Source organism: Chlamydotis macqueenii, chromosome 1, assembly GCF_036417535.1.
Source record: "Chlamydotis macqueenii isolate bChlMac1 chromosome 1, bChlMac1.mat, whole genome shotgun sequence".
Classification (NCBI taxonomy): Eukaryota; Metazoa; Chordata; class Aves; order Otidiformes; family Otididae; genus Chlamydotis; species Chlamydotis macqueenii.
In genome coordinates this window covers 76649732-76672745 of record NC_141556.1, presented here as the reverse complement: position 1 = coordinate 76672745, position 23014 = coordinate 76649732, and the positions used below count along the sequence as shown (strand labels likewise).

The 23014-nt window shown below is 41.6% G+C and overlaps 1 protein-coding gene across 1 annotated transcript in view; it reads left to right on the top strand.

Annotated features, from left to right (window-relative positions):
• Positions 1–122: 122 nt before the first annotated feature.
• The window catches only part of SCUBE1 (signal peptide, CUB domain and EGF like domain containing 1), a 219357-nt gene continuing 196465 nt past the window's right edge, over positions 123–23014 (top strand). The window contains exons 1-2 of the mRNA XM_086740410.1: positions 123–225; positions 2958–3080. Coding sequence (XP_086596536.1) covers positions 138–225; positions 2958–3080 — 211 coding nt within the window. The 5' untranslated portion in view covers positions 123–137. The remainder of the gene's footprint in view (positions 226–2957; positions 3081–23014) is intronic.

Below are 23014 nucleotides of genomic sequence, written 5' to 3'. Positions count from 1 at the left end.
CGGCCAGCCCCGCCCCCGCCGCGGGAGCCCCGGCGAATCAGCGGGGCGCTGTCAGGGCGTCAGCGCCGGCGGCTCCGCGCGGCCGGCCCCGAGCGCGTCCCTTAGCGCAGACGGGCACCGGGGATCGCATCATTATCATGGGCACTGTTTGCTTTTCGCGGCGCTGCTGTTTGCTTTTCGCTCTCGCCTGGGCCGGCAGGTTGGCAGGAGGCAGCGGGGGCGCAGGTAAGAGTCGGGGCGGGGGAAAAGGAGGAGGGGGGGCTCCGCCGCCTTCCCCGGGCTCGGAGGGGACCGCGTTTGCCCGCTCTCCTCTCCCCGGCGTAAGGTGCTGAGAGGGGAGGTGGCTCCCTTGCTGCTGGGAGCGCCGGGGGTGTGGGAAGTTGCGGTGGGGAGGCGTTTTCTCCCGTGTCGGACGCTGCCGGAGCCTGGGGATGTCTGGAAGGAGAGGCTGGGAAGAAAAAGTTACTTTACTTAAGCGCCTGCGAGATTAATCCGTGCTGAACCCCAGAGACTCCGCAGGGGAGGCACTGGCTGTTGTGTCTTCACAAGTTTTCCCTGTCTGCGCGTTAACCCAAAGACCTGCTGTTCCTTAACAGCCGCTCTCGTATCTGTTTAGTAGCAGTCATGACGTTAAATCTTTGCTCCGGTGTTTTTTTTTTTTAAAAAATCAACCAAAAAAAACCACCAAAACTCAAGCCCCCATCAGTCTAGGAATGTTGTAAGACCAAAGTAATTTCTTAAAGACGTGTATGCAGTCTCTGAAGTTGTGCTAGGAGAAATCCTTTAAGGTGAAGTGGGGGAAGTGTGGGGGGGTGGCGGAAAAATCCCTTTTCCTCAGATGCAAGAGTTTAAATGCCACAAAATGAACAAAGTCAGCGTAGAAGTTCTTAAAGTCCAAGAAATGCAATGCGAGATGTGGAGCGGAGCAGGGCTCATATTTGGTTTTGCCCTTTCATTTGACTCATTGGCATTCACGCCTGACTCCCAGGCATCCTCTGGTTGCTGTGAAATGTCCCCCTTGGCTCAATGCAGTTTGAATTTTTGACGGCATTATAAAGAGTCCAGCTGTCACTTTTGCTGATCTTGATGGGAGATGGGTGCCGGTTTAATGAGTCCAAAGTATGAACCAGAGCACTTTAAAAAAAAAAAAAACCAAAACCAAAACACCACCACCAAACTTCTTTTCTTTTTGTGCTTGATTGGGTCTGGGCAACACCCTCGGACCCCCTAAGCTACTTCATGTAAATCATAGCTAGGTCTGAACCGGCTCAGCGGTTAAAATAAACGAATGGACGAGAAAGAAGGAAACTGATAAGAGCAGCCCTGCGGTTCTCCGGAAAATAGAACGCTCTGCATTTGGCAAGAGGAAACTGTTCCCCTCATTCTTTAAAAAAAATAACAACAACAATACCGAGTGCAGGCAATTCTCTTGCTGGGAGCCCTGAGGTGCCCCTCGGGGCCGCCCTGCTCTGCACCTCCCGGAGAAGTTCTCTGCTGTGCGCTGTGCCACGGTATCTGATTGTTCTCGCCTCTCCTGTCCCCGGTGACTTTGAAGGATCCGCGTGTTATCTGGAGATGGCCGAGTGAGCACTTTGGCAACAGTTCGCCTTAGGATTTCAAGCTAACAGTAGAACTCTTTTCAGTTTAGCGCACCTTTTTTGAGGCTCTGTTAACCTAATTGTCATGAAACCAGCTGCACATGTCTCTGGCTAGGTGCCCCCCTCCCTTCCGCAGCACCCCTCTCTCCTCGATGCTCCCTAAAACCGAAGGGGCTCCGTACCGCCCTGCCGGTGGTTAGCGGGCTGCCAACCCTCCCCTCCCGGGCAGGGTGCTCCCCCGCCTCTGCCGCTCTCCTCCCGGGAGCCCCCGATGCGGCTCTGGCTTGAAACGGTGAGGACACCCGTGTGAGGGGCGCGACACGGCACGGCCGGGCTCCCCGAGGCAGTGGCGGCCCCGCTGCAGCCCCGTGCGCGGGGCTGTGTGGGGTGGCCGGGGACCGGCTGTGGGGAGGGCAGGTTCAGGTTACGCAGGGCGCTAAACGTTGCCGTGTTAACAGCACACCCCATCCCTGAATAGGTCAGAGCTTTTTTTTTTTCTTTCTTTTTTTTTTTTTTTTTTCTTCCATATTCACTTCATTAACATTCCCACGGCTACCACATCTCGACTCTCTCTCATCCTCCTCCCTCCCCCATCCTCTTCAAATCCGAGGGAGAAAACGAATGCCCATCGCCGAAATCTTTGTAAAGGCTTCCTACCGTGAAAACAAGAGAAGCAGCCTGGGTCCCCTCTTCAGATTCCGGCTCACCAGGAAGGCACCTACCAGGGTGCAGAGAGCAGGGGCCGGGGAGACTGCTGGGACCTTTTCCTGCTACATGAGTTTTAGTCCGTGTAGGTGGCGTTATTGCAGGTTGCTTTTCTCCGCGCCAGCCTACCGAGTTTCATGTGGTCTTCCATTTATTTACTTTTTTACCTCTTAATAAAAAGGATTAAAGGGGTTTTGCTGTTCAAATATTTCTTTTTCTCATTCCCCTGCCAGCATAGTTTATTTAAACTAGGGTCTGTCTTTCTAAATTAAGAAGATCTCTTTGCTGGAACATGCAATGGGCTTTTATTTCCCTCTTACAGGTCATTTAAACGCTCTCTTGTTTTACTAAGATGTGGATCTTCAGTACCAGACCTATGCAGCAGACGCTGATTTCTAGTTACGCCTAATGATTTCCTCATGCAGAAACGTGGGACCGAGCCCCTCTAGCTTGGTGGAGCAGTGCTTATCAATGACTCCAGGAGGAGAACGCGTTGGCTTGTTCAGTTCTTTGACCTCAGATGTACCCATTTCCAGGGTGACACTCGGAAGGCAGGCCAGCAAACAGCTGCCTGAAGGGCGGGATCTTGATGGTTTTCTGTGTCTCAGGTCTCCCTTCTTATCTGTCCCTTTGGGGTTTGTTCTGTGCTTCCAGATGTTGACGAGTGCGCAGAAGCTACGGATGACTGTCACATCGATGCAATTTGCCAAAACACACCCAAATCCTACAAATGCATCTGCAAGCCAGGCTATAAAGGCGAAGGGAAACAATGTGAAGGTAAGGACAGCTCGGCTCCTCTCCTCTCTATCCTCTCCTCCCTTCCCTTATTTGTTTGCTCTTTAAAAGCTTTTGTAAATAGCTGAATTCCTGAAACGATTAATGCAGATTTACAGCTGCTTAACCTCAAATCTCGGTGTTTATTGGCAAGCATCCCCCTGCTGCTTTGGCTAATTGTCCGGCATCACGAACCCAGTATCCTCCAGTCTACTTTAAAAAATAAAATTAAAAAAAAAAAAAGAGAGGAGTCGTTCCCCACCGAGGCGATGCCCGTGTTACAGCCCCGGCTCGGCCCGGGCGGTGCTCGAAGCGCCTTCTCCCGCCGCCCGGTCAGCCTGCGGGGGGCTGGGGCCGCCCTGCTCCTCCGCCCGCCCTGCGGCCTCCCTGCCCTGGCCCGGCGCGGTGTTGCCGGCTGTCCCGGTCCCTCTGCTCGGGTCCCTCTGAGGCAACTGGGAAGCTTCCACCCTCTGGCTGGCAAACGTGTGATTTAGCGTCACTCTTTTCACACGGAGAGAGCCACCTTCCCCCTGACCCTGTTACAGTACGTGTTCTTCTGCACCAGCTCGAACATCGTATCTTTGATACGATGCATCTGTCACGATCGTATATTCTATCATATCATATGCCTGTGGAACACTGTTTTAAAAGGAATCATTCCAGATTATTGTACTTGCAGAGACTTTAAAAAGTTATTTTACTTCTATGTGTCCTCACATCAGTACTCGCAATTGAAAAAGCATGTTTTATTAGGCACTGTGTACACTCGTATTTCAGGTTTTATGAACTTCGTCTCGTCTATTGAACCTCAGCAGAGAGATTATTCTCTCGTGAAAAGAACTTATATTTTAATCACAGCAGAACGCCTGACAAATAAAAGATGCCTGCTTTTTTTTTTTTTATTTTCTACTTGTAGATGCTTAGCAGCTATAAAAATTCTCCTTACAGGTCTTTTTCTTTCTACAGGAGACTAAAACTTTTTCAAAACATGTATCACCAGTCCATTAAAAAGACTAAATACCTAGAAATGACTTTGCTGAAGTCTACAAAAATTTGAAACCACGTATTATTCTCCATGTACTTCCAAAGTGTTTATTTAAGTGCCCTCATAAAGCATTTTTGTGGTTGTCATATTCTTCTGTCTTGGGCTTAAATTGACAGAGACAAATTCCAACTGTCCATCTCTTGGTCCTCTAGCATCTCTGAGCTGCTGTTCATTTGGAAGCCAGATTTTCTTTCTTGCAAACAGGATAATAATTCTGCACCACTTTTTCCTCTTATTCATGCCTTCCAGGGAAAGAGCTCTGTGCTGAGAAAATGTACTCAAGGCCACAACTGTGGAGGTTACAGCATTCTCAGAATTGGTACTTCTTGTCGTATTGGTTTTCCACATAAAAAGTTTCCTTAAGCTTTAACTACTCATATTTTAGCTGCTGAGCTCTGTTTAATGGTAGACCTGGCTGATACTCATGCTTATTTAATATACATATTTCTCTTTGCCTGGCTTACCTTGGCTCAGTAAAAAAAGAGAGCTCAGTAAGTAGTGAAAAAAAAATGAGATTTCTCAGTGGAATGGTGTACAGAATCATAGAATTTCTGTGGCTGATGTCAAACTCGTATCTGATGGAATTTAGCGTCTGACTAGTTCGATAAGTAAAGTAAGCTGAGGCAGACTGCAACACATTCTACATGGATGTTAATTATTCAGTGTTAGGTAAATGAATATAAGGTGTCTAAACGAGGTATTACGGTGCGTGATACATTTTTTTTTTTTTTTTTTTTACAATGTTACAGTAACAGTTCTACAGATTTTGCATCAGGTCTGTATCTTAAGTTTATAATTAATATTAAACTTAAGAATAAGCAGAAAACTTGAAATATCTTTGGATGCTTCCTTTCTGGAGTTTATTTTAGATTACTTACGTAGTACCTCTTAATTTGATCCCAAAGTACTTTTAGTCTTTGTTACTGAGGTTATGTACCTTCAGTGGCAGGCAGATAATCATAATGTCCTTTTTATAAGTGAGTAAACTCAAAACTATAGAGGTGAAGGGAGGGTCATACAAGTCAGTGACAGACATAAGATCTGCCTCAGGTCTGCTGTTCACATGGAGTGGGTTTATTTTGCATCTTAAGGTCAAGTATTCAAAACCTAGAGAAATAAACAGACTAGCAGTACTGACTGGTATTTAATATTCTGTTACGAGACAACACCAGTAATCAGCCATTAAAAATGATCTTTTAAGGTAAAAGTGACTGTGCTTGTAATAACAAAGATGAAATACACTGAACGTTTTTTGTTTTGCCAAAACCAAAGCTGGGTCATTAACCTGATTCTGAGTCTTTATAACTGAGCTTTTCAAAATAAGCTTTTTGATCACTGAAACAAGTTACCCAGGAGAAAAGCATGTCATTTGTACAGATAACATGCCCCTTTAAGTTTGTAGCAATCTACCTGTATTGCTTCATATCTAAAGAGCATTCACTATAGCCTAACTCTTTCCCTTATAGAGCAGGCTCTTATATACAGCCAGATTTTACTAAAGAAGTGGAATTGCAATTTATATAGTACATTGAGTTTAAAGAAATGATACTGTATAATACAATTTATTCTAATAAATTTGAGTGAGCTGCCAGTTTAGGTTGTACTGAGGCATTACAAATCAGGTAGAAAGGTGTGCATGTTTGTTTATTTTAAACATCAGTCTCAAATATTGCTTTTGTTCACTTAAAATCTGTTTTTAGAGAAAGGGATAGAGTATGGCAGTTGGTTGTATGATTCTTAAGTTTTATAAAAGTAATAGAACACATATTTGTACAAATATGTCCAGTATGTGAATATGTATTTTGTGTACTCTTGTGCATTTATTTATCATTTTCTGTTCAAAGAAAAGGAATAGTTCAAAAAATTGGACCTTTAGGCTAATGCAGGAAACGTGGAGCCCAGCCACTTGTGCAGGTTTTGTGCATATTTTGCTGCTCTGGCCTAAAGGGTGGGGAGAAACACGTAAGACAGAAACATTCCTTTATGGACATGTGGAGACCTCTAGCAGCAATTATACTGAAATGAAACATTTTTTTTTTTGACAGTTTGTTAAATTCCTTTAGCAGGGAGTTTGTTTCTGAATTTTGCTTTTTTTTCCCAAAATGTCTGTTGGACTGGAGTTTCTCCAGAATTTCTGAGGATTGGAGATGACTTCTCAGTTTGCAGACCTACCCTACCTTTTTCTTTTCTTTTCTTTTTTTTTTTTTTTTTTTTTTTTTTTGTAGGTAGCCTTCTAGCCTGAACCAGCTGACCTGTTTCTTTCCACAGAGCACATTTGTTTCTCCTGACAGAAGAGCTACTTCTTAGAATCATAGAATCATAGAATCTTTGAGGTTGGAAGAGACCTCCAAGATCATCAAGTCCAACCATCAACCTAACACCACCATGCCTCCTAAACCATAACCTGGAGTGCCACATCTACATGTTCTTCTTCCTATGTCCTGTGTCATGCTTCCCTTTGTAGATTTCAGTTTACCTTTTTTTCAACCATCTATCCCCTGTGCTTTGCCAAGCCATATGGTCACCATTGCCATGATGATATTTCCCCATGTCACGTAATATATCAATATCCTTTGACCACAAATTCTCTAGCTGGCATTTTCATAGGACAGAATAGTGTGTCCAGCCCAGGTAATCTTTAAAAAAATATTTGCTTTCAACTGTCCATTTTTATTCAGCAGACAAAATCTATTCATTGATAACTGATTCAGTTGTTCTGGCAGACCTACTATTACCTAGGAAATCTTCACTGTTGTGATTTTAATCTCAGATGCAGTGGCCTTCATTCAACTTCAAGCATGCTCTTTCATGTTCCCTAGGTCTTTGTACCTTATAGAATCATAGAATGGTTTGGGTTGGAAGGGACCTTCAAAGGTCATCTAGTCCAACCCCCCTGCAAGAAGCAGGGACATCCCTGACTAGATCAGGTTGCTCAGAGCCTCATCCAGCCTGGCCTTGAATGTTTCCAGGGATGGGGCATCCACCACCTCCCTGGGCAACCTGTGCCAGTTTTCCACAACCCTCATTGTAAAAAAAAATTTCCTAATATCTAATCCAAGTCTACCTCCCTCTATTTTGAGACCATTACCCCTCGTCCTGTCACAACAGGCCTTACTGAACAGTCTCTCCCCATCTTTCCTGTAGGCCCCCTTTAGGTACTGGAAGACCACTATAAGGTCTCCCCGGAGCCTCCTCTTCTCCAGGCTGAACAGCCTCAACTCTCTCAGCCTGTCCTCATAAGAGAGGTGCTCCAGCTCTCTTATCATCATTGTGGCCCTCCTTTGGACCTTCTCCAACTGGTCCATGTCCTTCTTATGTTGGGGGCTCCAGAACTGGACACAGTACTCCAGGTGGGGGTCTCACAAGGGCAAAGGGGTAGAATCACCTCCCTCGACCTGCTGGGCACGCTCCTCTTGATGCAGCCCAGGATGTGGTTGGCCTTCTGGGCCGCAAGGGCACATTGCAAGCTCATATTGAGCTTCTCATCTACCATCACTCCCAAGTCCTTCTCCTCACGGCTGCACTCAATCCATTCTCCGCCCAGCCTGTATTTGCACTTGGGGTTGCTACAACCCAGGTGCAGGATCTTGCACTTGGCCTGGTTGAACTTCATGAGATTGGCACGGGCCCACCTCTCCAGCCTGTCAAGGTCCCTCTGGATGGCATCCCTCCCCTCCAGCATGTCAAAGGCACCACACAGCTTGGTGTCGTTGGCGAACTTGCTGAGGGTGCACTCTATTTCACCGTCCATGTCACCGACAAAGATGTTGAACAGGGCCGGTCCCAAGACAGACCCCTGAGGAATGCCACTCGTGACCGGTCTCCACTTGGACATTGAGCCGTTGACCACCACTCTCTGAGTGCGGCCATCCAGCCAATTCCTTATTCACCGAGTAGTCCATCCATCAAACCCATGTCTCTCTAGTTTAGAGAGAAGGATGTTGTGTGGGACAGTGCCAAATGCCTTGCACAAGTCCAGATAGATTGTATCTGTTGCTCGTCCCTTGTCCACCGATGTTGTCAAACCGTCATAGAAGGCCACCAAATTGGTCAGGCACGATCTGCCCTTTGTGAAGCCATATTGGCTGTCACCAACCTTCTCTGCCTTGACTTTTGGTCTCCTCACAGGTTGGTATCTCAATAAAATTGTAAGCTGGAAAATTGTGTCAAAGCAATAGAAATTCCAGAGATTTCAAAAGGATTCCAAGTCCTGAGGTTCTCTAGGCCTTGACAGGACCTCCTTTGTCCCCAGTGCCGATGATGCATGTTTATTGTTGTAGGGTACTCTTGTCGTTGAATAGTTTATGAAAGGGTTTAGCTCTTAAACCTAGTTAATTTTTTTTTTCCCATGTTACTTCTCAGGCTATTTGAAACCCTCAGGCCACTAATGGTTAAAATACTCTGTATAATTTCTGATTGATGTTTATCTGTGCCCATTTTATATCCAGTTAGTGTATTAACTTTATTCTGTATTTTAAACATTTTTTTTTCTCTCAGCCTAATGTTTATCCCTAGTGTGACTGTGATTTCACTGAGTTGCTCTAGTTGTAGTTTCTTTTTCTTTTGGATGATACCTTACGCATAGGACTTTTTCGCTACAGTATGTAGAGGATGTGATTGGGTGGATGTGATTTTTCCTGAAGAGGTGTTCACTGAAACCTGTTGCTTCTGGGTTGCAAAACTCAGCTCTGAGCTTTCCTGTGCTGAATAAGATTTCCCTCTTTGTGTATTTTTTTCTGCTGTCTTTCATAGTATTTGTGTAACTATTATTCAGTTCTTTTAATAATTGGTCTCATAGAGTTGTCCTGTTTCTTGAACTCTTTGTACGGAAGAGAAATGCTCACAACTGTCAGCTGTACTTTTTTTTTTTTATTCCTGCTGTGAAGCTTCATAATGTTGTTGATGGACTTCTTGCTGAGGGCAATATACATGTGCCATGACAAAGTATCTTATCAGCGTTGGCCTTCAGAGGGTGATTTTCAGCTTTCTGCTCATGTTGGAAATTTGTGTTATTAGCAGCAGTTCTGCTTGACTGCTAGCTGAGTAGGCCTGTGCAGTTCCAGTGATGTTTGTCATATATTGCTGCACTTGCAGTCCTTTTCCTGAGGTAAGTAATCATTCCAGGTAAACAGGCAGGTGGTCATGGTAATCTGCAAAGGGGACTGTTAATCTTGATTACCCCAGTGATAGCACCTAACAGGGTTTAAGCATGATACAACCTCAAAATAAGATAAACCATTCCTTCCTCAGTCACTGGTGTATTCAGCCCTACAGCAGGTTGCATTCTGTATATGTCCTTTTGGAAACACAGACTAATTGTCCTTTCTGAACCTCAGTGCTCCTCTAAGGGCTGCTTAGCTGAAGGAAGCTTCTGGAAAATGTACAGCCAAACAATCTAGCAAGGCATCTCCTAATCTGGGGCTGAGAGGCTGCTCATCGCAACTTTTGCCATAGTTCCTAACATTTGTCTGTGTACAGTGGACAGAAATACTCAATATGGTATCTAGGAAAAGACTTGCATCGATATACCTGGATTTTGTTATTCCTGTTGATGTTCTGTAACATCTGGCTTTGTTTCTGATGCGATCTGTTGTTGCATACAGAAAAGCACAGACTATCGTACAGACCATCTTTAAACTGTTAAATAAAAGCCCTTTATCTAAACTTAGAATTCTAATTTTGTGGAAACAACAGCACAGTGAATTTCTTACTTTGGCAAATGTTTGAGATTCTTGTGGTAGCACATGCAATTCTGTCTTCATGCTGCAGGTGCAATAGAGTCCCTAAGCCAAAATTTAAACTACTCATAGTGTTTGCAGCAATACACTAAAATATAAAATGATAGCTCATTGCATTTACAATTATTCAGAAGTGGTATAGATAAACCACTCGTCAGTGATTTTGTGGGTGTGAAGCCAAGTTTCTTTGTATACCAGTATGATAGATCTGTTTTTAAAGGATTTTAAACAAATCTTAGCAATTGGAAAAACATGTAGAAAATTTATCTCCACTCACTCTATTTGAATAATAATGATTGTTTCTCCAGGCTTGATTCTTCTTACAGTTCTAATCTTGTTCACCTGTTTATCTTTCTTTTTCTTAAGAAGCTGATGTCACTCATTGGATTTTAATTTTACTGTAGTCTTTCAAATATCTTCTCATGTTCTTAAAAAATGAATCCAAATACTGAGACAGGGCTGCTCTGAATCAATCAATCTAGAAACAGCACAGGACGCTTGAGAGTTCTCATTTCCCAGCTCCTGGTCCAGTATCTCGCACTGAAGCCTCCTCTTGTTTGCAGGGATAAGTAAGTATGGGGGTTCTGGATGTCTTTTAAATGGAGCAATGATCCCATTTCTTTTAAGAGCTCCATGGTGCCCCTTGAATCCACTCTCAGCAATTCTTTCTTAAGTGGACCATCTGTATCGATCATGTCATGTGAGAGTAAATGAACACTGCTGGGTGTCCTTTGGTTTCTGAAATTTGGGCATCTTGATGGTTGCACAACTCTGGTGGACTCAGGCTTGTGCTGTTTGTCTGTCTCACTGCTAAATAACAGCAATGCCACTGAACAGGGCAGCTTAAATGATTTCTTCACAACTGATGATTCTTCAAATTGCAATAGAAGATTAATTCATTCTCTCAAGACAGGGTCATTCTCTAGGATCTTGCAAATATTGACTCATTGAATTATTATCTGAATATTATCACTACATCTATAGTCTTACTGTTATTGCTTGCAAGAAGGTACTCTAGGAAGTTGATTTGGTCAAATCCACTAATAATATCTACTCATAATATCCCACTACATATCTGTTAGGGGAACAAAGGATCTTCTGAATAGCTCCGTGTTGGTGCGTCGAGGTTTTTTTCCTCTGAAAACAACACAAATATTTATACCCTTTGTCTACCTACTCTGAAAAGCTGCAGGAAGATGGAATGTGAACATTTTTCCTAAATATCTTTTCATTCTTTGTTCATGTCCTTATTCTAATTTTATTCTTTTCTTTATGTGACCATTTGATTATTTGATCTCACTTTAGTGCTTTAGGCTGTAACACTGATCTAATTCCTTTGGAACTGGTTGTCCAGTGGCTGGTTGTCACTGCAGTGAATATTAGGTACTGAAGCTGCTGTGCTTTCTAGTTTTATAGTTAAAATACCTTAACAGATGACATTAATGTCATGTGTTGAACTTCACGTCACCCTCTCATAATCGTTGCGTTCTGGATGAGATCTGTTGCTACCAGTCTGTGTTGCTGGCTTTGTCCTGTTGGCTTGCAGCAGCCCATCTAAGCACAGAGGCAGAGATACTTTCTCACCTCCTAATTTTGTGGTGGTTTTTATTTCAGGGTCAAATCCTCTTTTCCAATTTTATTCACATGGATTATAAATTTATTCTGGGTGAGCCATTGTGGTCATTTCACTGAAAGTGTCTTCCAGAGTGCAGCAGTACACGTTGTCAAAAAACAGGGGAAGGAGAATATAAACTAGCTTCTTTGATTTGACCTGGTAACTACTTTTTTTTTTTTATTTCCCGCTCTGTAAATCCTATTGATTTAATTGGGTAACTTGATGCATCTTTTTTTTTGGTTTAGGATGATAAAAGTGTTTCCCAGAATCAAATTTTGAGGTCTTCTATGTCTGTGACTTTTTTGCATCACACACCCTATTATTTTCTCCTCTCCCTCTTCTCCTCCCTGCTCTGTCTTACCTCTCAGAACTACTTTTCTGGCAGCCCGTAATGCTGCTTCAGTGAACAGCTCCCCCGGTGGTCCAATTTGGAAATCTTCCATTTTTCACTTAGAACTTTTGCTCCATTTTTTTTTTTTTTTTTTTCACCAGAAATGCTTCTTGGATACAAGTATCACTGTATTTTGCATAAACAAATACCATACTGCTAGAAATATGGCCTCATTCTTCAGCAGTGTTACATGTAATTCTCAATTTGGAAAAAAATATGGCTTTTTTCAAGGACACTTCTTTAAATAGTTGATAAGCGCCTTGTCTGCTGGATGGTCTATGGGTACTCTGGGAACTTATAAATATATATAAAATTTCATCAGTCTGAACAGTTGTTAAGCTGCAGAACCCAGGGTGGCCTTCTATGGTGATGTAAACTTGGTATTTAGAAGGAACTTCCCCTTTCTCCCAAATATACAGTGTAACTTATCTGCCAGGGAAATTATAATAAAATGAAGGAGCATAAATAGAATATACTAAGCTCAATATGTAAGAGTCTGTCCTTCTTTTGTCTTCGTTCTTTATACATCCTTATTTTCCCACCTGTTACCTTTACTTCTGGTGCCGTTCCCTTTTCTTTCTGTCTTACTTGTGTCGCCATGTATATTCTATTACTCAGCTATCTCTTAACCTCGTCATTTCCCTACTGCAAATCCTACTTCTCTTTCTTTTGTGCTCTCCTAGTGTCTTTTCACCTGCTTCTTTTTTATTTTATTCAGTTTTCCTTCCCTTGTCCTCTCTCTCAGTGGCTTATTGCAGTTACAGTAGTGTTATTCTGAGAGCCGGTGTCTCACAGCAAGATCTGTGGGACTGTGAGAGCTGGCAGCTGCAAGCCCTGAGGACCCTTTACCAGTCCTTTCCCTTGAGTTCTGTCTTCAAGTCAAAACAGCTCTCAGTTTTCCCTTTTTCTTCCTTTTTCTCCACCTCTTTCCTGGCCCCCACCAGCAGCTCAGAGTTCTACTGTCCCTCAGCATGCTCCCTGCTGTTCCCACCTCCACAGACTCATGGCTCTTTCCTCAGGTGGCTGGCTGGAAAGACATCTTCGCATGGCTATTTGCCATAATTTGTCAGCTCCCATTTGATTATGGAAGCTGTCTTCGTGTGTGTCCATCGCACTACCAAAATACACATTCTTTGTTCTGAGGCTGAATGTAAGATGATGCATGACGTGGTCAGGGAGCCTCTGGTTGGATGATGACAGAGGAGATGGGGAATGCGACCTTTTGCTACTTCCCTAAATCTTGCCCAAATAAACTCTACTAATGTGGCTTTTGTCTCCGCTGCATTTGAGCCAGGTAGCATCCCCTCTGATGCTGTTAGGACACTGTGGAGGTAATGGGCACCACGGATGGTGGATACAGTACTGTGTACTTGTGGAAGAAGGTGGTGGATACAGTCTCTGAACCCATGGTACTTGTCCAACCCTATTCTAGACCAGGATAGCTGGGAGCTTTGACTACAGGGCAAGTCTGACCAAGCCTCAGGTAGCCCTGGGATGGAGGATGTACGGCGGGAAGTTGTAGGAAAAATGTGTGTACAGTCTGGCTGAAAAAAGGAGTAAAACTCTACTTCCTCAATGCACTGATTTAGGATGTTCCTGTTTGCTTGATTATGCTTTTATTTTTTTTTTTAAATATTGCAGAAATAATCCCTCCAAAATTGGAAGGGAAAAAAAAAAGGTTTACAGCACGGTTCTCTAAGTTATTCTACACTGAAAAGGCAATGCAGTGGGGCATAGAGGCTGAAACAAATGACAGGGAGAAGGTGGTGGTGGACAGGGTGAATAGATTTCCTAATCTGGCTTAGTTTCTGGGGCCATTGTGTTGTGAAACTACAGCCTAAGGCTGAAAAAAACACCAAGCAAGAAGGACATTTTGGAAATGCCTGCTGAACTTGAACTTGAATTTATTTGATTGTGATTTTTTAAAAATTATTTTTTAAATGGCTATTTTTTGCTTGGTAAATTTTCAGCTGTAATTTGGCCGGTTTTTTCTATCCAAAGAAAGCTACTGAAAGGTAACTCCCTGCCTCCTTATAGGAAACAAAATTTGAGACTATTAAATCTGTTCAAGTAATTGGGGGAGATTTTTTTAAACATAGTAAAGCAGTGAAATTTCCATATAATCACTTCAGAAAAAAAAAAAAAGCCAACTTTCTGGGTTTTTTTTTTCTTTGTTTTAGTAGGTATATATTTGTTTTAAATTTCAGCTGAAAAAAAAAGACCTGCTTTAAAGCAGATACCTTGCATGAAAAATTCTAGTCCATATGTACATGTTTAGCAGAGTTATAAGAAAATGAAGATAGGATCTGACAGACCCTCTTGAAATTTCAAGACTTTTCTACACATTTAAGATGCTCAGCAGAAGGAATACACTTACATTAAAGTTTGAAGAGTTGTTTTGTTCAAATGCCTTGATTCATTAGACTACTTGAGCATGTGCTTAATCTTAAGAAGATGTTACTCTTTAAAGCAATTCTGTTTAAGTGCTTTATTAAATTGAAACTCTTGTTTTACTTTATTTACAATGCTCCTTGTCTGGAGCTGTAGAAGATTACAGTTTTTCCTTCAATGACCAAGGAATAGAGAAAAGAAAGATCTGGATAATTTAATAAGCTGATGCAAGACCTTAATCTTGCAGGTGCTTTAGACCTGGACTTAGTACTTAACATGTGAGCAGTTTGGTGCTGTAGGCCCTGTAGATGACACATCAAACTCAAGACCACGCTTTCACAGCTATTGATGTTTTTCAGTACAACCACCAAAGACAGAATCAGAAATATTAAATAGATGAAATGACGTTCAGATCATTCTGATTCCTGTAATCATTTTGTTAAGCAGATGAGCTGTTATCTCAGAGAATATAAAAGCTGGTTTTCATTTACTCTCTCAGCTTGAGATTGCTAAACTCTGCATACTATTTTTCCCGTGCCTTAGTCTGCATGAACCACTGCCAGTCCATATGTTTAAAAAGGCATGGTGCTCACAGAACATAAAAAAAATTAACTGAGGGGCGAAGTTATGTATAATACTGATTTGGTGATTATTAATGTTGGTGGAGAGAGGAGGTGTTGCTGCAGAATGTGCTTTAGAGACCAGAGAATGGGAACCTCTGCGGGAGTAGTTATTTGTTGGACATACCATTGCTGAAAATACTACAGGACGTAACTGCTGTGCATCCTAGTTCTTGCTGTTGCCAGAGGAAATTGCACTGAAGTGCTTTTGTTCTGATTTTGTTATCTGGAAGCAGAGGCTACATTCAAAACTTTTAGGCAAGCTGTCTCCCTGTTACAGTGAAAAAGTGCTTGTAGTAAGTGGATATCTACTTTGCTGAATGGGGACTGTAGGTAACCCATATCTAAATTTTTTGGCAGCATGTATGTAGGAGGAATTTGATACCTGACTTCATACCTCTAGAGATGGTAGTGTCTTTACTTAGTAGCGTTGTGCTTTTATTTTTTTTGCACTTTTCTGTTTGCTAAACTTTCTTGAAAAGGATTCAATAAAAAACATGATTTGGAGACATGCCTGTATTTTTGTCTAACTGCAAAGCACCAATCTGACTTTATTTAGAAATTTCCATTTTTTTTCTGATACATTCACAACTTGTCTAAAGTTGAATATGATCAAAGTTCCTCTTTCTACATCCTTACCCCCACATGCCACTTTTCTGCTAAACCAGCCCAATTATTGCTTGCACAATGGTACAGTTCATCTGATCCTTAGTACTGGTCTCTGTATACCACACACTGGAAAGGCAGGTGCTCCGAACTGATTGCTCCTGCTTCTGACTGCTGTGGGATTTTCCCAAGGGCTCTCACAGCAGCTTTGTCTGCATGGGCACACTGGGGAAAGGCAATCTCGCTTGGCCTGTGTTGCAGACTGACCCAAAGCCATGAGACTGCTTCACTAGAGAGGCTAACTGTGACCTATTTGGCTACTAGAGGGCAGAGCCCTGTGGCTTTTGCTTGGCTCACATTCCTAGGAAAGCCAATTTGCCTCTGTCCATACTGGAGTGTGTAGACATATTCAGAGTGTAGGGAATAAATGAGAGAAAGAGAGCTGCCAGAGTTACTCTGACCTGTGACTGTTTTGACTTAGCCAGGGAATGACTGTAAGGCAGGAATAGACAACCTCAGCATGTTTTCCTGAAACAAAAACCTGAAAACTAAAATGATTTGATTGGATATAGTTTGTTTCGTTAGGTATATAGGCTGTTTCATTATGTGAAAATAGAAGCAGCTTATTCTGTATACAAACAATTTTACATCTAAGGAGGTTATGGCTTCAGAATGGAAGAACTTTTCTGTTACAGTTCTCTCAAAAGCTTTAACAATAAAAACACCACCATCAAATTGTTGTTTATAGTATGATCAACCATTCCAGTTGACTATGAAACAACTTTTTTGTGATATGGATAAAATCCAAGGTGTTGCCACTTAAGTTTTATGTTAACAGTCACTTCTAAACCTGTATAAAAGTGATTTGTCTTATTTATGCTTCTGGGACTTCACATCCTTTCACTGTTTCTGTTTTGAAGTCTTTTAAAAATTCTTATTCTTGACAGAAGTGTGAGAACTACATTATATTAAAATAATCAGTTGACTGCGTCACATGTGGTCTTATGACTGAGAGCTTATGGGTCAGTATTAAAGGGAGAGCAAGGACAGGCAACATTGTAGTGGGGGTCTGCACAGGCCACCTGAGCAGGAAGACTGAGCGAATGAGGCCCTCTATAGACAGATAGGAGCAGCCTCATATTCACAAGCCCTGGTCCTCATGGAGGACTTCAACCACCTCAGTATCTCTTGGAGGGACAACAATCCAGGAGGTTCCTTGAATGTGTTGGTAATAAGTTCTTTCTCCAAGTCATAGAGGAGCCAGTGAGAAGAGGTGCTATGCTGGACTTTGTTCTCACCAACAAGGAGGGGCTCGTGGGGAATGTGAAGCTCAAGGGCAGCCTTGGCTACAGTGACCATGAGACAGTGAAGTTCAAGATCCTTAGGGCCGCAAGGAGGATGTGCAGCAAGATCTCTACCCCGCCAACCGCATCCTGGGCCGCATCCAAAGAAGCGTGGCCAGCAGGTTGAGGGAGGTGATTCTTCCCCTCTACCCTGCTCTTGTGAGATCCCACCTAGAATACTGCGTCCAGCTCTGGAGCCCACAACAGAAGAAGGACATAGACTTGTTGGAGTGATGAATTCAGAGGAGGGCCATGCAGATGATCAGAGTTCTGGAACACCTCTCCTAGGAAGACAGGCAGAAGGAGTTGGGGCTGTTTAGCCTGGAGAAGAGAAGACTCTGGGGAGACCTTATAGTTGCTTTCCAATACCTCAAAGGGGCTTATAAGAAAGATGGGGAGAAACTCTTTAGCAGGGCCTGTCATGATAGGATGAGGGATAATGGTTTTAAAATAGAGGAAGGTAGACTGGATATAAGGAAAAAAAAATTACGACGAAGGTGGTAGAACACTGGAACAGGTTGCTCAGAGAGATGGTAGATGCCCCATCACTGTAAACATTCGAGGCCAGGTTGGGTGGAGCTCTGAGCAACCTGATCTGCTTGGAGATGACCTTGCTCCTTGCAGGGAGGTTGGACTGGGTGATCTTTAAAGGTCCCTTCCAACCCTAACTATTCTATGATTCTAAAGGAGGCCTACAAGAAAGCTGGAGAGAGACTTTTTGCAAGGGCATGAAATGATAGGACAAAGGGTAATGGCTTTAAACTGGAAGAGTGTAGATTTAGATTAGACAAAAGGAAGAAATTCTTTACTGTGAAGGGTGGTGAGGCACTGGAACAGGTTGAAGTTGTGAAGAGAGTGTGTGAAGTTGCCCAGAGAAGTTATGAATGCCCCATCCCTGGAAGTGTTCAAAGGCCAGGTTGGATGAGGCTTTGAGCAACCCAGTCTGGTGGAAGGTGTCCCTGCCTGTGGCAGGACACTTGGAACTAGATGATCTTTAAGGTCCCTTCCAACCCAAACCATTCAATGATTCTTGTGAAGCAAAATCCAAAAGCTTTAATGTTTTTGGTTTTTTTTCTGAATAGGGAATGCACACAAATCTATACAGAATAGCAGCAACAATTGCATCCATTTTCTAGAATACTTTATTGATGTAATTTACTTTGAGTTAATACAAAAGTTCCCAATGCATATTTCTGAATGCTTTCACTGGAAAGGCTTTTAGTCATTACCATTAATGTTGGTGTTATGATTAGGCACTGGTGGTAATTTTTAGGTGTTTTTAAGACAATTATTTTGATGATCTGTATGGAAGGTAACAGGCAGTTGCTGTAGCCTACTCCGCAATGGAAAGACAACATCAATCCTTATCCATAGTAGGATTGCGTGATATAATTGCCTGAGTTAGCAAGAGGCTGGACTCAAGGGATGGGGGCCCAAAAGGGATGCTTTCTGGAAGGATTAGTGTGTTTCTGTTAATGTGAGCGTTCATTGAGGATAGTCCCAGTGTTTGTATTTGAGAAGCCATCTGAATGACCCTGTTTGCACAGAGCATATTCCGTAGGTCTCATGTTTAATGAAAAGGACAGCCTTGTTTCTTGATCACATTGTCTGATTTATATATGCAAGCTTTGTGTGCACTTGGGGAATTCTGAGGAGTCCAGAAAATGTATGAGAGGTTTGTTGTTTGGGTGCAAATGTTACAGAGGGTCCTGCTGGGTGAAGGCTCTGCCACAGCTGGGCAGGGGTATAGAATCATAGAATAGTTTGGGTTGGAAGGGACCTTTAAAGGTCATCTAATCCAACCCTCCTGCAAGGAGCAGGGGTTTTGTGTGGGTATGAGTCATGTTCTCAGAAATACAGGTCTCAAGCTTGCTCAGCTGATTTTGCTTGAACTTGCTAAGATAATTTTATCTCAAAGATGAGACCAAGTGTGAAGAATTTCAGTCTTTGAAGAAGCTGTGAAAGTGGGAAGTGGAAGGTGAGATAGGAGTGCTTTGAAAGGCAGTTTATGTTAAGTAATACAAATTGTAGTATGCTTCTGCCTTTCCCTGACAGAGGTAAACACACACAAAATATGCGCTTAAGACCATTACAGCAAGTGTGAACAGAACTATCAAAAGGGGGAAATAATGCTACTGGGAAGTTTACTACATGTTTTTACTACTAAACTATATAAAATGAAGGGAGAAAAGTGATAGTAGGAGCAAACTTTGTACTATATTTAAAACTTTACAGAATTCATATTTTATATTCTGTTTTTTTAAATTACACATGGTAAGCTGTAGCATACAAACATATAACAATGTTATGTTCCGCAGAAAATCTAGTTTACTAATGGATTCTTCTTTAGTAAACTTTATGATCAACAAGGAAGTATAAAGCTTAAGGGAAATATGTGTCTTCTGGTCTGAATTAGTCACTAACATGGTCTTTTCTGTTATAGTATTTGAAGCAGAGGGGGGAGTGCTTTAAATGCTTCAACCCATTTAACCTTAATTGCTCCGTTTTAATAGACATTTGCTAACTAAAGGAACCAAATTATAGCTTGAATTAGGCCTTACTAATCTTAATTAAAAGCTCTACTTTGTAATCGGAAACAGCCTATGTTTAAAACAGTAAGCCTTTCTTAAATGGCTTATTTTAAAATACTAAGACCCTTTTGATAATAATTGTTTAGACTGAATATGGGTAACCATTATTCTCCTTATATTGCACTTAATTAAATATATCTCCTCCATGTGGTTTTGTGCCTACTGCTGGCTGTAAAATTGTTTGACTGGTGAGCAGTGGATTACTTTACTTTTCCTGTTGTAATTTGAAAACATGCTGCTGACCTTTGTTTTAAAAGTTTTCTGGGGTCACAAGTTACAAAATTAACATGTGAATTAATACAAATATTAACTTCCTGCATTTATCTATCCTCAAGTGAACGCTTGCCAGTCACTTCAGTTAATTGGTCTACTAGACATATAATTACAACAGTTAATAATACATCCTATAATTCATTTAGTTTAACATTTAAATTGTGTTCAGAGAGTTATGGGCTTCACATTGCACTCCTTCCTGAGTCCTAACTTCCAGTAAAAATAAAGTCTGTTATATTGGGAGGGAGGCCTTGGCTCTATCTATTGAGCATTTGGTATACTGGTAGAGTTTCTGTTCATTTCAAGAGTATCTGAAGAGGACAAAGGGTGGATTTCATCTGTCCAAATGTGGATCTCAGCAATACAGATCAATACTCTTAAGTGGTTTGCCTTGCTTTCCCTTTGTAGTTGATGGAGAGAAATAGGAGTTTCCTTAATGCAGTTTGCCTTGTATTAATGGGGATAAAAACATGTCAGATAAATAATTTCCTGAAAATAACAGTTTATTTCTAACACAGATGTGGACATCAACAATGTAGATGTGTGAAGTTGGCTGAGGTGTATCAAGGCCAAAGAGCCCGCAGCTGTGAGATTCAAAGTGCATTGAAATGAAGGGAAACTATTCTGTACTTAATTGTGCTTTGAATTTAACTAGAACAGGGGATTTTTAAGCTGCAGTATTATCATTTGATCATTACAAAATTCATCCTCCCAGTGTCAGTTTTACATTTTTTTAATTCTTTAATTTAAAATAGACCCCCACCTCTCCAGCACAGGCATATAGTTAAAACAAAACAAAACAAATCCCCCACAACTTTATTTTAGGCAAAAGCTGATTTTTTAAATTGTGTTTTCTTAGAACTCAGCCTTAAGATTTTTCTTGATGCATCCTACTCAGGAAGCACTGCTAGACCCTGTGATCATACCTTTGTTTAAATTGCATTGCTTTTAATTCCAGTAGCCGAGTTTTCTGTTTGCATAAGCTGAACGTAGATTAAGAGTCCTTTACACTAAGCCTGTTAGACCTTTATGTGCACTTCAAAGTGATTTCTAAGAAAAGTCACTTGTGCCCGGTATGGAAATGGACAGACCTTCTTGAATGTCAGTCTCGTTTGCTTAGTTATCAGACCTTTGGAATACCCCTTAAGTATTTTTAAAAATTTCTCCTTATTGTCCAGTTTGTTGTATGTTCTGTGCTGATGGAGTATGCAAAGATTGTTAAATTATACCCATTACAGGAAGGCAAAATCAGGGCTCTTTACAGTGGATTCAAAGTATTCTGGTCACTACCCATGCCACATACCTATGTGTATTTATATTTTAATATCAAAAGTGTGTAAGCTGGCCAGACTGAGTTTGACTAAAGATCTGTCTAGCCTGTCTAGGCAGTCTCTGACAGTGGCCAATACTGGATGCTTAGCGTAGATTATAAAAAACAGGACGTGGAAGAATGCAACTAGAGATTTAGAGACTTCTCAAGCCAGAAGTTTCATTCAAATTACTGTCTTTAATAGGATCTTCAGAACAGAAATGGAAAATGGGTATGTTTACTTCCAGAGGTGTTCTAGAAAACTCACAGCTGGTAGATAGGTGATTAGCCGTGGTCAGTTTACTGGAAACGAATTCTGTAGGGACAGGTAGTCATACAGACCTGTCTCTTTTTCAGCCTCCAATCTCCCATTGTTTACCGTGCGAGTGTCACATCATGTTTCTCTACATGGCCAAACCCTGCAAAACCATATACTAATTTTTGGCTTGGCAACTAACAACATCTCCAGAATGACTGCCCTTCCCACTTTTCTGAAAATGAGACTTTGTTAAGGAGAGACTCAGGTCAGTTGTGAAATATGACTAAGTACTCTGAAAAGCTTGATCTGGATGTTTAACCTAACTTTAGATGGTTTCATTGTTAAACCAGGTGCCATGGATAAACACCCATAACCCTGTTGTTTCATTTTGAGCTTTTTCCTGCGGGTGAAGTCCTGTGTTAATCATGGGAGTCAGGCCTTGGTGCCCTGTTTTCAATGGATAACCATGGATGTTGTAATGTGTTCTCTCCTGGACTTCTTTTTATACGTCTTAGAAATACTATGAATATACCCCAGATAGAGCCTTAAAGGAGACATTATCTAGAAAGATGGGAAGGTGGAAGGAGAAGCATGGGAGGTTCATCAAGAACATTTCAAAAAGTCACTTCTCTAGTCTCTAGTTTTATATTGGATGTACTGTCCAATTTAAAAAACAAACAAACAAATTTGTTTATTGGGTTGTTAATCAAGTCTTTAGTCAAGAGATTGCTGCATTTTGCTTATCTTCGTGTAATAAAATAACATTGCTGTAAAAGGCATCTCTTGATAAATCATCTAAATGAGAGTATTGGGAATAATTCTACAGGACTAAAGGAATAGTTTTATGAACTTATCCACTTTTATCCCTCTGTTCCTAGGGAGGAGGGCAGTACAAGTAGACTGCCTGGCTTTCTATGGTGCGTTGTGTTAAATGCTTGTTATTTGAATACTACACAGAAGTTGTAGGCTTTCTTTGGTTCATTCTACCTAGCATCCTCTCCAACATAAAAAACAAATATAATTACAGAAAATTACAAAAGGAATATTTCCAGGCTGTGAATATGAGCTCTCTTCAATTTTCAGCATATGCTCATGTTACTATTTCCGTATCTGCGGTTTCATTCTTTTTTAACTGAAGAGCATTAACAGTGCTGGAAGCTGTGTATGCTTTCTAGTACAAGATATTTGAACACTGGAACAGAAATGTCTAATTTCTTGGCAAAGCTAGTTGGTTGCATCGTTTTGTTCTATCTTTCTTTCTTGTCCAAACATCTGATGTGAGCACAGCTTATAATTGAAAATATTGGTGATTCACAGGTCAACAATGGTATTTTTCCCATTCGAATTTTAAATTTCATTCTTACTACTTTTTCTGTATTTTCCTCACTATGAAACAGGTGTTTGTACAGCCTGTTGTGGCCTCGTCTAACCCTCACCCCTGCATGCCAGGCAAAGGAGGGTGTGTAACTTCAGGAGTTCCTGTTCAGAGAGCCCCTGGTCTCTGAAGTTTTCTACTGGCCAAAGAGTCCAGGAATGGACTATCCTGTTTTGATGAGTCTGTAAAGGGTAATGATGGAAAAGCTGATGGGTTCCATGTTGGTGTTTGCTATCTGTAGATCTGTGTCTCTGCTGGATCATTGTTACATATCCGCAGGTCAAAAACCAAAGGCTGCTTACTACGGGTTTTCAGATTTTCTGTTATTATTTGTCTCTGGTGATAAGAGACAAATAAGAAAGTCCAGAGGAGAGCCATGAA